The following is a 17,564-nucleotide window of genomic DNA, read 5'->3' as shown; positions in this document are numbered from 1 at the left end:
ACAGTTACAGGTAAGTCGCTGTGAAATTCAATTTACACTAATATGCCCAGAAACAGGAAGGCGTAGAGTGAAGAATGCATGATGTTTATTTTATTCTCCTACGTCTCTATCAAAAATGACTAAACTGGGTCAGGGAGCAGAGCTCATAAAAACTTCCTTCCACACTTCAGCTGATCCTGAAAGGAACAAATTCCAAACTTCAGAACCAGTGGTTTATGACTAATCCTGAATAAATCACTAGCTTTTCTCCCAGGGCTTCATGATTTTCCAGCCAACATGAAGGGTTTTAATATGGAGAGAGAGAACGAATGAGATGTTAAAAAATGACAAAAGGATCCTGGTAAAAGAAATAACAGTCTGTTTGAGCTTTGTCATTAAGAGCGTTTTCAGACTCTGATTTGGGATTCTGAATGTGTGTGATCTGACCTTTCCCTTCTGGAAAGTGGAGGCAGCAAGCACACTGCTGGCAAGAAGTGGGTGGGGTCCTGCCGCACATCCCCACCCAGGTAGCAGCCTGGGTCCTCACTTAAGGATACTGTTTGCCTCTGAACCTCCAGAAGGTCCACATCTTGGCTAGCATCCTGTGGTGCTGTGGTGAGGGGTGGGGTCCCATGTCACCCTGGCAACCCAAGCCCCTCCCCCACAGCGCCTGATGTCTGTATTTGTCTTCGTATTGGCCTCTAGAGGTACACATTTTTAGTAACACTGATAAATCACATTTGAATAGTACTTTATGTTAAAAATGTGATTTCTCACAGTTTGGTCTGATGCATGGAACATCTATTCTGAAGAGGCAAGATAGTAACATAATTAAGCTAATCAGTGAGTTAGATCATTTACATGAGTTTATGCAGCTAGTAATTGTTGGGTCTGGTCTCACCTGATCTTTCGATGCAAAGGTTAGGCTTCTTTTTATTGAGGGATGAAAAGTCCCACAAAACCCACAATATTGGAATATGCATTCTATTATACAAACATTTTTATGGAAAAGAAGGAAGAAGGAAAGATGGAAGGAAAGAAAGGGAGGGAGGGAGGGAGGGAGGGAGGGAGAAAGGAAGGAAGAACAAAAGATAGAAGGACTGACTAGTCTTTTCAGGCAAAGTAAGCTACATAAGGTCTCAGTGGACTCAGCCATGAATTTGATTGATTATTTCTCTGCCTTGGTAGAGAGACAGACACGTAGGATGCCTGGTTGCGGGAAGCAGCAGCTGTGGTGCTGCCTCAGAGGAAAGCCGCCCAGGAAGGCCACGGCTCCCTGCCTCAGCTCACATTAGTGGAAGCTGAATGTGAAGGTGCTGATTAGGAAGTGCTGGTAGATGGAGCAGGGCAGAGGACGAGATATTTATGCAAATGTGGAAAAGTTCAAGAAATATATGACTGAAACCTCCCCTGTCCTCTTCTTAGGGAGAATAGCACCGTATACAGATGAACAGAGAGGGCTCCTGTTCCCGAATGGACCGTGGGCATGCAGAGAGGTAGAAGGGAATGATGGAGGAGGGACAGAGGAGTTCAGCAAGCCCCGAGGGTAACGGTGTTGGGAATCTGCATTCCACTGGACTGACCTCTCCATACCTTCAATCATACAAAATCTACATTCAGGTCCCACTGATAACACTTGGATAACTTTGAGAAAATTTTTTAAAGATCTCACTCAGCTTTAGTTTCTTCATCTATAAATAGGAATAGTAGTACTGCCTCAGAGAATCCCATCACGATTAGATCAAATAATGGAGTCAATCTCCTTGTAAAATATCTAATGCACAACAGAGATTCATAACGTGTCACTGCCCATGTGTGTAGTTGTGTGTGTATGTACTTGGTGTCTATTAATTATTTTTAAGGTATGCATTTATGATTACACATGCTTTATAAAAATTTTCTAACTCATAAGATCCCTCATTTAAAAAAACACTCTACAACTCTGCAATTTCCAGTTGTGTGTCCTTGAAAACTATCTTGACATCTCCGCATATAATTATCCTCATCTGTGAAATATGGGAAAGGAAATAATTAGGGTGATCAACACATGTCATTTGCCTGGAACTTTTCTACTTTTAGTACTGAAAATCCTAGGTTGCAGGAAACACCTCAGTTCCAAGTAAACCAGGACAATGGTGACTTTAGAAGTAATATCTACTTGTGGGGCTGATGCAGGGATAAAATAAAGCAATATATGTAAAGCATCTATTCTGCAGCATATATTTAATAAACAGTAACTATCAGCATTACTACAGATGTTAAGAGTCTTTAGGGGTCATTTCAAGATCTTGAGGAAGGTCATTCCTTTCAATTTAGTTGCATTTCCAAACAGTCTTATAAAAACCACCTAAGTCATTCATTCAAAAAATATTTATTGAACAGCTGTGCCAGACGTGATGGTATGTGCAGAGCACCTCAATGAATAAGACTGGCAACAGAGCTTACATGTTTTTTTGGAAGAGGCAGGCAATTATGCAACCGTCTGGTATAGGAGGTTCCACTTGAGAAAAGGTGATGAAAGGAGGCTTCATAGAGGAGCTAAGGTTTAAAGAATAAGCCAGAACCAGCCAAGTGAAGAGCACAGAGAAAGACCAGCAGAATGGATCTGAGTCAAGGAATGTATGGCTTGCGGTGTTTCAGGAAGAAAGACCTCAAGGAAAGAGTTTTCGTGCTCCATGACCAACTCCTCTCTGTTCAGTCTAGATGAAAGAAAGAAGATCCTAGATCAAGCATATTTTGCCATAGCCTGACTCCATTGCCTAACAACTAAATTTTCCCCTAGACTTTGCCCTGGTCCACAGTGGCCAGTGTGCAAAGATGGATTAGTCCAGAAATGAACATCTGTTTGATTATATCTTTAAGAGCTTTTTTTTTTTTTAGGATGTTATTTATTCATGAGAGATATACACACACAGAGGCAAAGAAACAGGCAGAGGGAGAAGCAGGCTCCCTGCAGGGAACCCAATGAGAGACTCAATCCCAGGACCCCAGGATCATGACCTGAGCCAAAGGCAGATGCTCAACCACTGAGGCACCCAGGCTTTCCATCTTTAAGAGCTTCTTCATCTAGATTGAACATTTATGCACCAGGCTATTGACATATACCTGAGAGTCTCTGTGTGAGGTCAGAAACCAGGAAAGGTCAAGGTATTCCAGATTGGTCCTTTTGGTTCTGTAAGGACAGAAGTCCCAAGGCCTTAGCAGTGAAGGAGCCCTTGTTGTGAAAACCACCCTGAGTTGCCATGGGCATCTCAGATCTTCATTACAGAGAGGAGACAGGAGGAGAAGTGCCAGTGGCAGTAAAGGAAGCCATCTGGGATGCATAGATCTGCATGTGTCATGCAGAGTAACCTGGTCCAAGCAGCTTATGTGCATTCCCAGCCCCACAGGACTGTGCAATGCTTAATAAAGCATCTTAATTTGGATTTAATAGGATATCTACTGTGTGCTAAAAACAGCAAATTGCTATTTATTAATGACATAATTATTAAAACTTAACACCTGGGCAGTGGAAGCTAAACCAAGAGTGAAGAAGTTCCCTGGAATACTGTTTCAATAATTATCTTATTTAATTATTTACACTTTTGAATTAGAATTCAATAAGAGCCAGATTAAACCTTAACATAATGTGTTAAATGTGGAACTGTATTCAGAGTGTGGCTCATTGGGCTCCTGCCTTCCTTCCCAAACAGAACCTACTCACTTCTTGGTCTTCCTGTGTCCATATGGGTGTGTCTCCTAGATCCAGAACTCAAAGTCAGCAGAGATGTCACATACACGTATGTGGAAACAAGCTAATGGCCTTTTGAAAGGACCTATGGACTCTTAACACAACTCATTTACCTTTGTGGCTTCGGTTCTCACTCCTCTACTGTTTACTTTCAAACCATATTCTGGGACCTTGCCCTAGAGCTTTGATGGTATCACTGTGACTCCTAAAAGGATAGATCTGCCTGTATGTCCTTGATAATCTCACAATCAGAATGTCTAAGACAGAAACAAACTCATCAAAATAATGTCCTCCCCAAAGGAAGGTCTTCATATAGCATCCTGGGGTCTACTAGCTCAGCCATCCAGCTGCTGCTGAACAAAATGACCTTCACATTGGACTCCTTGTTTCTAGTTTCTCTATCCTGGCAATCATCAATCACCTGCACATTTTGGTGGGCATTTCTCTCAAATCCATTATTTTCTTTCCATCCTTATAGAGCCAGAAATCTATGCTTGAGTATCACTCTAATATAGATGAATTTATTTGACTTTAATTTCTGTCTATTCCCTTCCCTCTGGCACATTGTTACCAAATTATTTTTGCTTAAAGTAAATTTAAAATTATAGCATCTTTTTTCTTTAAAAACTTCCAAATGCTTGCCATTGGCTATAGGATAGACTGAAAATTAAGACCTAGTCATTGAGGTTATTCCATGCTTTGGCTTTATCTTATCTCATTGATCTTGTATCCCATTCTTCCTTGAGTCAGTTAAAATTTATCAACCATCCATTCTGTATTGACACTACATATGTGTGTTTGCCAAGCACACACAATATTACATCTCACTTATTGAGCACTTTACATTGTTAGGAGCTCCTTTAAGTCAATTTTATAAACTTATTCCTTAAGTCCTCAGAAGAATCCTGTGAGGTACATGGAATTATCACTTCATTGCATAGATGGGGAAGTCAGGCACAGAGAGGTGAAGTGATCTGGCGAAGGCTGTCTGGTTTGAACATGGTTGAGCCAGGATCTCAACCACAACTCTCTACTGTCTTTTGTAGTAAGTCAACTTTGCATCTTCATACAGTTCATGGATTTCTGTATTCCTGTTCCACACAAAGCATCTTCATTTTCTCAGACTTTGTGACTGTTTTTTTTTTCCATTGGTTGGTATTCAAAATAGACTTGAGAGCCAAGGCAAAGCCACTCTGACACTCCTACTTACTATGATTCTCCCTCTTTCTAACTTACAGAGCTTAATATTTATACCACTCATTTGACATTCAACCACACACAATTTGGGGACAGATTTTACTTTATTTTTCAACTTTCTAGGATGTTTATATGCACTGCTTCCCCAAACAGCAAAGGAGGGCCAACAAAATTTATTTCTGCATGTCATTCATATATCTACAACACAGTTGTATATACAGGAGGTGTTCATTGAGTGTTTGTTGAATGATGTTTGGCCCAGCCTCCTTTAGCAGCTATTTGCCCATTACCAATTATGCCTGGCCACAGAAACTCCTAATAATAGTACTATTTCTGTGTTGTCTCCTTTGCCTACAATATCTCCCTACTTCTCTTCAGATTGACTTTTACTTATTTTCTTGAGCTTAGTCAGGTGTCACACATCCAAAAAGTCTTCCATGACTTCCATATCTAGGCTGGCTTAAGTATCTATCCTCTGTCTTCCCTCAGCATCATATCTATTCCTCTGTGTCACCAGACATTAAGGGGGTATACTTCTGTTTTTACATTTCTAGACTGCAAACTCCTTGAGGACAATGGTTATGTCTTTTTTAGCATCTAGGTCTTTAAGATTTTATTTATTTATTTATTCACTCATTCATTCATGAATTCATGAGTCATTCATGACTCATTCATGTCATGAAAGACATGGAGTGAGAGGTAGAGAGACAGATGGAGAAACAGGCTCCCCATAGGGAGCCTGACATGGAACCCAATCCCCAGACCCAGACCACACCCTGAGCCAAAGGAAGAAGCCCAACTGCTCGGCTACCCAGGCATGCCTTTAGCATTAAGTTCTTAGTGTTAAGCACAATGCTAGTAGATGGAAGTGATCAACGAATATTGATGAAGGAAGGAAGGAAAAAAAAGCAATACTAGTATGTTTATAGCAGCCTGCATAATGAGAAGAGGTAAGATGCAGAATGTATCTATGGAAATAACAGAAATATATAAATAGCCCTGCCTTAATTGGCCAGAACATTTTTATGAACATGAATTAGCTAGGGCCACAGTGCATTCTTATCAACTCAATTTAATTTTAAATACAGTATGCTAGCAGTTGCCACCTAGAAAATTATATTTTTACTCCTTTAGCATCCTAGGTATTGTGCTAATGTAGTTCTGATCATTGGCATTGCACCTCTAGTCAAACCATCTCAGCTCGATGCCATGAATAGTCTGCCTTTCAAACTCATCTGGGGCCATTTGCCACCTTTGAGTTGCACCCTTGTGTGCAGCATTGAAAGAAGAGCAAGCATTTCTTCAACTTCTACTTCATAAGTGGGACACTTTCCAATTGTTAGTGGAGGGAGACAATTCTAGATGATTCTTCCAAGCACGAGGTGTGATTGTCTCATTTAATATACTTACTGTGCTGACAGCTCTGGCCCAAAACACCTTCTATTCTACTTGGGGACTGTCCATTGTTCTCTAGTGTATGATTAGCAGATTAGCTATCATGTAAGAAGCCAGGAAAATGAACTCCCAGTAAGCCCTTCCAAAGCAAAAGTAATTCATTACCCAGCCTGATTTCCACTTAAAATGTACTTTAAGCACACTTCCAACTACAAACCTTAAATCACCCTGTGTTCACAAAGTCCATCATTTTTTATTTTATTGCATGGCGTTGGCATGACATAATCCCTTGCAGAGCATCTCAGAGTGCTTTACAGATCAATAAATTACTTACCTGCACAGTTGAAGCAACGTCTGCAAGGCCAGCACGGTCATTATGCAAGCAGCCTGTCCTCCAGGAAGCAAGCAGAGCTCTGTGGGTGCCAACAATGGGCGGGAGCAAGGGCCAGGCAAATGTATAGGTTGGGGGAGTGGTGGTGCAAAAAATTACTGTTCCAGTTAAAACTGTGAATAAAATACATCAAATTTAAATGATTTTAAGACTAAGAGCATTTAGAAATTTGGATCCTTCAGATAGTCAGCAAATCAAGTGTTCAGTCATTTACTCATCAATTATATTTCTGTCCCAGAAGATTCAATTTAGCTTTTAAATTGGTACAAGCATAAAATGCAATATTATTTCTTTGAAGTCCTGGACCATAGAACCAGTGGTCACTCCCCAGCCCTCACCACATTGACTCTCCTGCCAAATAGTTGTGAGACTGCTGGTATATGTGCAAATACACACACACACACACACACACACACACACACACACATACACTGCCTTATTTTCTGAAGCTTGAGGTGGATTTAAATCCAAAAATGTTAACTGGTGTTTACTTTATGCAAGACATCCTATCCAAGACAGCAGAAAATAAAAAGAAGAGTAAAGCTTTTGCTCTGTAGCTTGTATTCAGATAATTTATAACAGAGAAGAAAGGTGAGACCAAGCTAACATAGGCAAGTTTGTTTTAAATGCCTTGGAGGAGGCTATGGAATCCCCACGAAAGAGAAGTCACATCTTTTGGGAGATATCTGGAAGATCTTATGGAAGGGATGGTGACTCAACTGGACCTTGAACAATTCCAATAGGTATACATAGTTGGGGAGAAGAATCTACATGACCAAAATAATCAGCAAAGGCATGGGGATTAGGATCCAAAAGTGCAACACATGCTTATTAATGACTGTTCCCAGTTGTCTGATGTGGGGAAAGGGGTGGAAGACAATATGCAAGAAGGAAGGAAGGAACACGGGCTAGAAGAAGATACCAGCATGATACCCCCTTTTCATGGAGAAGAAAATCCAGCACAATTAAAAGTGAATGATTAATGGTTCAAGTAGAAGAAAGGCCAGCACAGAAATTTCCAATCAATCGGATTTCCACGTGACGGCCATCATCTGGCCTTGGGGCAAGGAATAAGGTCAACATTTAGGTTTCCTAGGATCTCCAGCTGACCAGACAACATTATGTATTATGTGGATGATGTGCCTGGAATTGCATACTCTGATGGCCTAGAAAGGGGCTTGCTTATTCAAGGGAAGGACCTAATATGAGAACCTCAAGGGACCTGGATAGAGGGGACACTTGTAAAGAACTAAGGTGTCAAAACTAGTGTCTGTGAGGCTGAACTGATATGTGTTAGTGATCCAGTCCTGATGTTGTATGAACATGTAGCAGGTTGGAAAGGTGATTTCCTTGCATATCATTTGTTAGGCTTTTGCTGTGGCTGTAAATATGAGTACGTCATAGTTCAGTCTGTCAAAACGTTCTTGGTTAGTGGATGAGAGATGCTAAGTAAATAACCAAAATATAGTAGGATAAGTGCCAAGAATTGGAGTCTGGGGGCACAATAAATGGTACCCTTTATTTTTTCTAAAGATTTTATTTATTCATAAGAGACACAGAGAGAGAGGCAGAGACACAGGCAGAGGGAGAAGCAGGATCCCTGCGGGGAGCCCAATGGGGGACTCAATCCCAGGACCCTAGGATCACGCCCTGAGCCGAAGGCAGATGCTCAACCACTGAGCCACCCAGGTGCCCCAACACCCTTACTTTGTAAACCAATTGGCAGATAAGACAAATGAACAGTCATACTTGAGCTAAATATCACTTTCACTGGTGGTAAAGATGGTTCTAGAGAATTAGGCTTAGATGTGCAGCAACAATGAGCTTCTAATTTGGAACCCTAGAATGAGACAGGTGCACACAGGCAAGTGCCGGCTATCCTGTGGGGTCTACAGATCCCCTCCGGATGCTGTCTCCATGAAGCATGTATGAGAAGGACCACAACAAAATATAGCTTCCTAAGGGAAGCCTGGTTCCAAAACAAAAGACTGAAGGAAGTAGGCATCCTGCTCTCAATTTTACCAATTAGAATGGGGGATTAATTTAGGGTACAGAAAGAAAAAAAGACCAAGTGGGTTATATCTAATTGGAAATCCCTCTGATTCCTCATAAGGTACCTGTAATGTACCCTGGGGGCACAGATGAGAAGCAGCAGTAACTTAGATTTGTGAAGGAAGGCAAAGAGGAATAGGGGTAGAGAAAGCTGCAACAACATGGCATCTGATTTGTCCCTTTAAGGATGACCAGAAGTTTTGGACATCCTAGGAAGGACATAAGGAACAGTGTAGATTCCAAATGCATGACGGCCAGGAAGCACATGGCGGGTTGGAATAACAGGGACGGTAAGGAAAGGGGGAATGACGGGGAAGGGCAGTGGAAACACAGATTACTGCTGGACTCTGATCAGCCTGGTACACAGGGCTGAGAAGCTTGAGTGTTTTCAGGTGGGCAATAGGGAGCACCTGGGGGTGTATAGGCAGATATGATGCAACCAGAATCGCATTATAAAAAGAGGACTGACTGCGGTGTGGAGAATGATTTGTGGATGTGTGTCGGAGGTGGGTGGGGGTGAGAGTGGAGAAGGAAGCGGGTGGAAGCTAGGGGAACAGTTCTTGCAGTATTGCAGTGGAATCCATTCCCACCCAGACTCCCTGACTCTGTGTTTGAATGGGAGGAAATGGAAGCTAACTTCGAGGTAAGATATTTCTTTCATGTTTAAGGTAATTTCTCTAATTTCTCATCATTTATTCCTACAGTCCCGATATTTCAGCCCCTGGGTTGTTCTGCAAACTATCATTGTAAGACAACAAAGACATATTTCAATGAGATTTTTATTTCCCTTCTGTTTTGTTTCCACAGTATCTCCTAAAATTGTGGAGATTTCTTCAGATATCTCCATCAATGAAGGGAACAATATCAGCCTCACCTGCATAGCAACGGGTAGACCAGAGCCTACGGTTACCTGGAGACACATCTCCCCAAAAGGTAAGAGAGGAAATGGAAGAATTATTGGCCAGGGCTAGGAGGTCGTGGCACCGGTGGCTTTGCCCAAACGGTCCTACATTTTGGGTATCCTGATAACAATGTACCTGTGGCTGTGCAGAGAATTTCGTTGTCCTCTGCAAGACAGGAATATATCCTGTAAGACTGCAGAAATCATATTTGGGGATCTCTCGAATCCCAGGGAAATGAATCCCAGTTGTTTCTGGGTGAAATGGTGGTAAGAGGTTCTGGGTGAACTCGACTGATCCTCTTTACTGATGGAACAATCAGCGGAGGTGGCGTTGTTCAGGTGGTTGTTGTAAGATACTGAAAACACGAACACACCACGAGCAGTGAAAGCTTTGAATGGCCAGAGTCCTAAAATGAAAAAGTCTAAGTCTGCTTCTTCAGCACTGACAGATACCTGGCCCCTAGCCCACTAGTTGTTTTGTGGTTTTGTTGTTGTTTTACTCTGATTAATCCTAGAAAACAAATATGGGGCAATGTGACTAAATCGCAATATTTGCTTTGGGTAAATGTCTAGATGTTTTGTAGACCAGACTAAGTGTTGTTTTGTGCTTTCATGGATTGAACGTTCAACCTTTAGAATTTAAGGGGAGATGCCATTTATCATTAAGCTAGCTTTTATCCAAGGTGCATTGAATTATTTCATTTGTTTTTAAATATGTACTGAGAAAAAATAAATAAATAAATATGTACTGAGTGCTTGTAACAGCCCAGGCACTCTTCCGAGCACTGAGGATGTGGCAATAAAGCAAAACATACAAGTTTCTTGTCTTCTTATAAGCTTACACTCCCAGGAGACAAGTGACAAAAAACCATGAATATACAGTATAAGAAGGGGGGACAAGAATGAGAAGATAGAGCAGGATACATTGACGGAAGGACCAGAGGTTTGGTCAGGGAAGGCCTTTGAAAAGGTGACATTTGAACAGAGATGTGAATAAAGGTGCCTCATTTCAGTGCTTATTGCAGGTTAATGTGAACTGTATTTAAATAAGTGTGTGTGTGTGCGTGTGCGCATGCACGCGTGCACGACCGTGATGCTGAGTACTGCACGTTTAAGGAGTCTAAAGGAACCATAGTAGTGGACGTCTGCTTGGTGTTGCAGGCTGGGTGCCCAAAGCAGACCCTGAGTAACGCCATTGGTGTGCAAGAAGTTTATTTGAGGAGCTCTTGGGATCAGCTCCTGTGACAGGGAAGGGACAGAAGCAGGGTTTGGCTGAGGGAGAAGCTGAGCTGCTTGAAGACCGGTGGAGTGTCTCAGCTGACCCTATGGAGAGCTAGCCTTACCCTTTAGCAGCGCTCTCTGTGGGGGTGAGAGGTGGCCTCTTACACCAGCCGAGCATTCAGTCCCAGAATTTGGGCTGTCCCCTGAAGGATCGTTACCCTGGGCCAGGTGACTTTAGGTGAGACAATCCGCATGAGCAGTGGCACCAGACTTTCGCCCCCCCCCCCCACCAGCAGCACATCTACCTGCTGGGGCTGACACCCTCCCGTCCTGGAGGGGAGAGCATCGCAGTGTCCACCACACTGGGGCCTTTAAGTAAAATCCGTTCAGGTCACTGGAGGGGCCCTGACACCTCACTCCCTCTCCCGGATAGTGACAGACTTGCCCTCCTGCAGCTTCTCAGGGTGGGGCCTGGAATTTGCAGTGTGTTTGGCCTGCAGCGGGGGGGAACGACCCCGTGCCACCGTTTCTGACGCTACTGCCGTGAGCAACAGGATGGGAGAGGGTCCTTGCAGACTGCGATTCTCTTGGCTGGGAAGGGCCCTCCTGATGCACTGGCCCAGAATCTGGGAGGAGGCTCCTGCTGTGCAGGAGAGCATCCTTGAGAGAACGTAGCCCTCGGGCACCTCTGAAGGAGGAGTGGTCGAAAGGGGCAGAAGTCCCGAGTCCACGGTGCCCGCCCTTCATCACTGCTGAATGCGGAGTCCCCAGTGCTCCCGGCTGCAAGGGCGGTCTGTGCCTTCAGCTGGAAGTCTGCAGAACATTCATCATCCCGGGTGGACTGGCTTTGCCTTCTGTCCAGAGGCACTGGGCCCCGCCCTCCTGCAGGCCTCCCTCTGGCCTCCCCCTGGGTGTCTTCTCTGACTTTCTCTTCTGGCTCTTCCACTCTGTCCTTTGCTGGGTCCCCTTTTCCCCTTCTCCTTTGTTGATCTTCTCCTTTTGTCTTGCCCTTTCATGCTTTGTGTTTTTATTCTTTCCTTTCCCTTTCTCTCTCAGTGTCCTAAACACTTGTGCATTAATTTCCATTCTTTCCACATACCCCACCACCACCACCCCTTCTCACAATTACTTTGTCTTTCCTCTGGCATTGGAGCCCTCTTCCTTTTATCTTGCTGGAGTTCACACTGGCGCACCTTAGAGTCCTCCCCCCCACCCCCTTGGTGGCCATCCAGCAGTCTCATTTCCCCAGAGGACTTTACCTGAGCCTGTGCCAGATGCTTCCATTTTACTGGGGTTTTGGCTGCTATGGAAACAGAAGATGGATCAAGGGGAGAGGAGCAAAATAATCAGAATTTACCTGTGGATCAGAGTAATTTAGATGAACAGCCGTTTCCAGATCCCTGGTCCAGATTAGCTATCCCAGATTCAAACTGATGAGACATGCCAAGCAGTAACTAATCACCTCGAACTCACCAGGGTGCCGTTTTCCCTGTGATTGATTATTTGGAGATCAGAGGTGTCATTGGGCTGCTGCCAGGTCTGAACTGATGCTGGAGACCCTTAGCCGTCAGACCTTCATCGTCCCCCACTAAATATTTCCAAAACGGTGTACTTATTTTAAATAAGTTGGGACAGGCTTGGGGTTCCTTGGAGGAAAAAAAGATAGGACGCATCTCAGCAAAGGCTCCGGAGGCAGAGAGCTGTTGTCATCTTTTGTCCCATCCTGTGGGGGTAGATCATGTTTCATTCTGGAGCATTCTCACTCAAATACCCATTATAATCCCTGAATCGATACCTGATGGAAGCTAAGCACGTTGGCAACCCTGATGGCTTCATTACATTTTCTCCCTCCAGACGGATTTGTTTGTTTTGTACATTTCTGAAAAATCCAAGTTTTTTCCATCATAACTCATATGGTGCTACATGTAATAAATTTATATAAACCTCCTTAGAATATATATTTCCAGCCTTGACCACCTTTTATGTGGAAAAGGAGAACAGGAGTGTTAACCACCACTTAGTAACTGGTTCCTACTATTTTGATACACAGCCACTTAGGAGTAACATATGGTTGGAAGAGAGTAGAGGGGCCTTGTCCTTGAAATCACCTGCCTGGCACTTTACGTCGGATGGAGAAAACGTCATTTATCCATATCCAAGATGAAGAGGGAGGCGAGGCCTCCCAAGCCACATCGCTGTGCTACCATTGATCATGGGAAGCAGTTTCCTCTTACTCCTGGCAACATGTCTTCTAGTTCCCCTCATGAGCCTACCACTCCCAAGAGGTCAAGAAGAAAGTACACGAGTTTTGTAAAGATGCCCGCCCTCCCTCTTCACAGCTGCTCTGGAGTGTGCGAGTGTTGCTTACACCTGCATTGGCCTTGATCTTTTCAGAAAGACGAGCCCTCGTCTCCCTGTCTCACATGGAAATTCCACTTGGATCCATATGAATGTTTTATTGGCCCCTTGCCTAACTCTGTAAAAAGTACTAGCATCCTACTGCAGTGGCCCAGGTGGCCTCAGGGACCTCTGTCTCCTATAGACACATTCCCCATTCATGGCTCTGTATCTTGTCTTTCATTCCCGTCTAAGCATGCAGGAATTTATTTTCACACAGCTCTAAGCTCTAGTCTTCTTGTGTCCAAAAGAATACCTTCAATGTTCTCTATTCTTCTGAGTCTTTCCTAAGGAAATAGAAATACCATCTCTTTCAGGATATCCTAAAAGGTGCTTATTAGCACCTCTCTCTTCATGGAAAAGTATTCTCAAAGTCAAATGTTTAGGTTTCCTGTTGCTATTGGGTTGTAAGAGCTTTAGAGAGGAGGCTGCAATTCCTATATTACCACAACCCCGAGATCCCAACATGAAACTCGGGTGAAGGTATGAGTCCGATTGCTCTTGTCTGAGTTCTTTGATGCATACGGAACCAGGGATCACTGAACGTCCTAATGGAGCTGCCCTCTTGAGTGTCCTGATCTCTTCCTCTCTCCCATCATACAAAACACTGAAAATAAAAACCTCACCAAGGCTGCTAAAGGAATACTTCGTACCTAGACATTGGTTGGGGGATCAGTAAGGTCCAATGAGCTATTTACAGAAGTGTGTCCTGATTTCTGGTCCATGAGTTCCTTGAGACCTACGTCTCTTTGAGGCCCTACATCTCACTTTGCTTCTTCACCTTCTAGCACAATGCCCAGCACCTGGAAAGCATTCAAGGAGTATTTGTTGATTCAGTAAGCAAGCACTTACCTTTGCCAGTGCCCCCGAGAGGCAAGCCTGTTCTCCTGGTTCAAAGACTTCATCCTGAATGAACCCTGAGAAATTCTCTTCCACTTTGATATCGCTGTTGGGACCTGGTGCGTTTCCTGCTGGAGCTCAACTGGGAGGTCTCCAGGACATTTTCTTTGGTCTTCACAGGATTGTCAAGCCTTTCCTGAAGTTCCTCTACTGGGGAACCTGCTATGGCAGGGCTTGACTCTTCCTTGAGGAGAGACTCCTTTTCAAGTACTCTTTTGAAAAAGTTGAGAAGGCTCACAAGTGACTTTGAAAGTGGGTCTTCTGTGAAATCCCTTCCGCCTCCCTCACTGCCTCAATCACTCCCCTGATGTGTGTGTTTCTCTCACCTTGTCTTCATCTGGCCTATCTGGGCTCTTGATCCTTTTGGTGTCTTACTCTTCCCAACCCTAATTATACCTAAACCCTCAGTGGCTCCCAACAGTTTCATAAAATAATCCCATATATTGCCAGGGAAAGTTAGTTCAATGGTATATGAAAATCTGCTGCTCCTCAAGGGTTAAAAAAAATAAAAATCCAAAGAGAGAAATCAGTACCAAAAAAAAAAAAAGAGAAATATTAGTTGAAAAATTCTCCCTGCCTCCCCCCACCCTCCTACAGTATATGAATTGATGTGGGAAAGAGTTTGATTGGTTTTTCCCAGGGCCATAGAAAGACTCTGGGTGCAGAATGAGAGCAGGACCACATGTCTATATTTGCAACCCGGGCCCTGTTACGGAACCCTTCCCTTTCCACAGTGTGCAGCGGACCATACCTGCAAGACTGAGCAACCTTCCCCAGCTGCCAAATCTCTTCCTGTCCACCTGAGCTCCTCTGCTGGACTTGAAGAGGCCCAGGGACAGTTGGTTTCTCTGGACCTTGTTTCTCATGGTTTTAAAAGGCACCGAAAACCTCACCAAGTTGGTGAGGACAAAGTGACCCTTGGATGGAAGCCCTTCTCCTTGCCAATGCCCGGAGTCCTTCCCTCCCTAACCCCCCTCCACGCCCACCTATTTCCCCATTTGTCAGCACTGACAGGTCTTCCTCCCCAGCCAAGCAGGACACTGAAGCACTAATTGGCACTGGAGGTATCACAGCTTGAGTTCAACCAGAGCTGGCAGGCGCCATGACTCCAGTGACAGCTCTGTGAAAAAGTGTCAGGAGCAGAGCTGTGGCATGCCATCGGCTGACTGCAGCACCCTGGCACTAATGAGCAGTCTGTCAGCACCAGCATCAGGGGCCCCATGTGGCACAGAGATCATTAGGATGGCAGACGAGAAAAACTTCTCCAGCAAAGAAGAGCTGGGGATGGAAGGCAAGGAGGACAAAATGGAACTAAAGGCATCTCCTTGCCCACAGATGGTTACCACCCAGCAGGAGAAAACCAAAAAAACTCCCCTCCACCCCCCAAAAAAGGTAAGAAAGAAAAAGATGTTTTTAAAATATCTCTGTGCCAACTCTGGACAACTCTTAGACTCTCATTTTGATTGGGTTGCCCTGTAATTAATCAATACAGGCCATAAATTCTTACTAGAGTAGGCCAAGGGGGACTCGGTGAATAAATTCACTCTCCAGTCATGGTTGCCTGTGCTATGAAACCAGGCAAGTGGCCTGAGTTCCAAAGAAAGAAGGACCTGAGGCAAAAAAAAAAAAAAAAAAGGAAGCCTTGGGATCTGTGTCTTTTTGCAACTTTTCAGAGCAGGCTCCCTGCCCAGGAAACCTGCTGAGCTGCCAGCTGCCTGCCTGTCTTCCACTGGAGTATGAGAATCGAAGAGACATAGGAAAGGAGCTTTTTATTTTCCCCTTTGTTACTTCACTCCGGAGGTGGGTTTGGGAAATGGCCAGTGAGTCTGCTCTATTTTTCTGCTTCCTGAGGGCAGGTATGAATTTTCCAGCTCCATTCTTCTGCTTCAGGCATTCTGGAATTTCTGGCCTTTCTTTGAGGTTCTGGCTACCTGTAATGGCCCCATCTTCACGGGTGGAAGCTGCCTCCTAAGGCGGCCATCTGTCTGAGGGAGATGGGCCTTGAAAACAGGTCCAGCTGGATTTGAAGTCCCCTCCACTGCTCACTGGCTAGGTCACACCAAGGTAGTGATGAACCTTCTGGAAGAGGCATCCCTTTATAAACTTTGTTCTTGCTTCCTGGCATGGCACTGAGAGTTTTTGTTATTTGGTTCTGGACCCCATTTGCCCCACATGCTGCAATCACACCAATAATGTGACATTTACTGCATAGTTGGTGCCTTTACCTTTGCACGTACCATCTAGTCTTCCTACATCATCTCCTTGCACCTTTCGGGTAGAGTTTTACCTTTGTCCTAAGACCATGCTCAAATGTGACCAGTTCAGAGGTCTCTGGTGACTTTCTTCAGGCAAAGTGAGTCACCTCTTTTTTTTTTTTTTTTTTTTTTGAGATACCATAGCTCTTTGCACAGACTTCTAACAATGGCAGTTCTTACTGTGACTCATAGGCTCATGAGGCCCTCTTCCTGTCCAAGGGATCAAGGAGAGCAGGAACAGTTCTTATGCTGTTTTATTTTATCACAAACTCAGTGCCTAGCACAGCACCAGATGTTTGCAGGCCCCGTGATTGTTGAACAAAGAGGTGTCCAATCTATGGATATCGTATGTCCCATCCCTTTTTAAAATTAAGTCTTTCTGGTGCATAATTGAAAATAAAAGCAGTTATAGTGAGTAAAGGGCAATATACAGGAGCTTCATCTCTTCATATCATCCTGTCTATAATATGTTTCTCAAACAAGTCCAAAGATTTTATAAGAAAAGTTTCTCCCCCACTGGTCTGCTCCCAGGACCAAGCCTAAGACTCTTCGTCTGCAAAACAGAAAAAGCAAGACCTTTCTAACATGGATGCGGTGAGGTTTACATGGACTCTTCAATGCCAAGCGCCTGGCCCCATGATGACACGTAGTAGGTACCCAACAACATTAGTTTCCGCAGCCCCAGCCAGCACCTTCATCTCCCTCCCACCCATGAGACAAGAACAAAAGGGGAAGAAATTAAAATTCTTTTCTCTGAAAAGGTTGAATCCTTACAAAAGCTGAAGCTCAGTCAATTGCCAGAATGGATAGATATTCAAAGATGCTTAATCAGCACCTCCCTCATCACCCCCCCACCATTTTCTAATTAACGTAGGTACTTGATTAAAATTCCCAGAGTACCCCCAAGTAGCTATCCCAGGAGAACCAAGTAATTGCTATTGCAAAAGATATTACAGTGGTCATTGATGGTGGAAGAAAAAAAAATAATTGCATCATAATTGAAAGTGGCAGATCTCCTGTCCACAGTAGCAGCAGAGCATACAGTATTAGGCCCAACCTATACAGAGAAAGCGATTTATTATGATAAAGATAAACCAGTGGCACAACTTCAAGTCTGAGGCAAAGTGATCGAGAAACTCGTTAAGC

General features: G+C 43.9%; 1 protein-coding gene across 5 annotated transcripts in view; it reads left to right on the top strand.

The window, feature by feature from the left end:
- The window catches only part of NTM (neurotrimin), a 934,119-nt gene that overhangs the window by 814,852 nt on the left and 101,703 nt on the right, over positions 1 to 17,564 (top strand). For all 5 annotated transcript variants that reach the window (XM_041771468.1, XM_041771471.1, XM_041771470.1 and 2 more), the window contains one exon: positions 9,552 to 9,677. In XM_041771468.1, coding sequence (XP_041627402.1) covers positions 9,552 to 9,677 — 126 coding nt within the window. The remainder of the gene's footprint in view (positions 1 to 9,551; positions 9,678 to 17,564) is intronic.

The sequence above is a fragment of the Vulpes lagopus genome, chromosome 10 (assembly GCF_018345385.1).
Source record: "Vulpes lagopus strain Blue_001 chromosome 10, ASM1834538v1, whole genome shotgun sequence".
In the NCBI taxonomy this organism is placed as follows: domain Eukaryota; kingdom Metazoa; phylum Chordata; class Mammalia; order Carnivora; family Canidae; genus Vulpes; species Vulpes lagopus.
The sequence above is the reverse complement of the archived record's forward strand: the minus strand, read 5'-3'. Positions and strand labels throughout refer to the sequence as shown.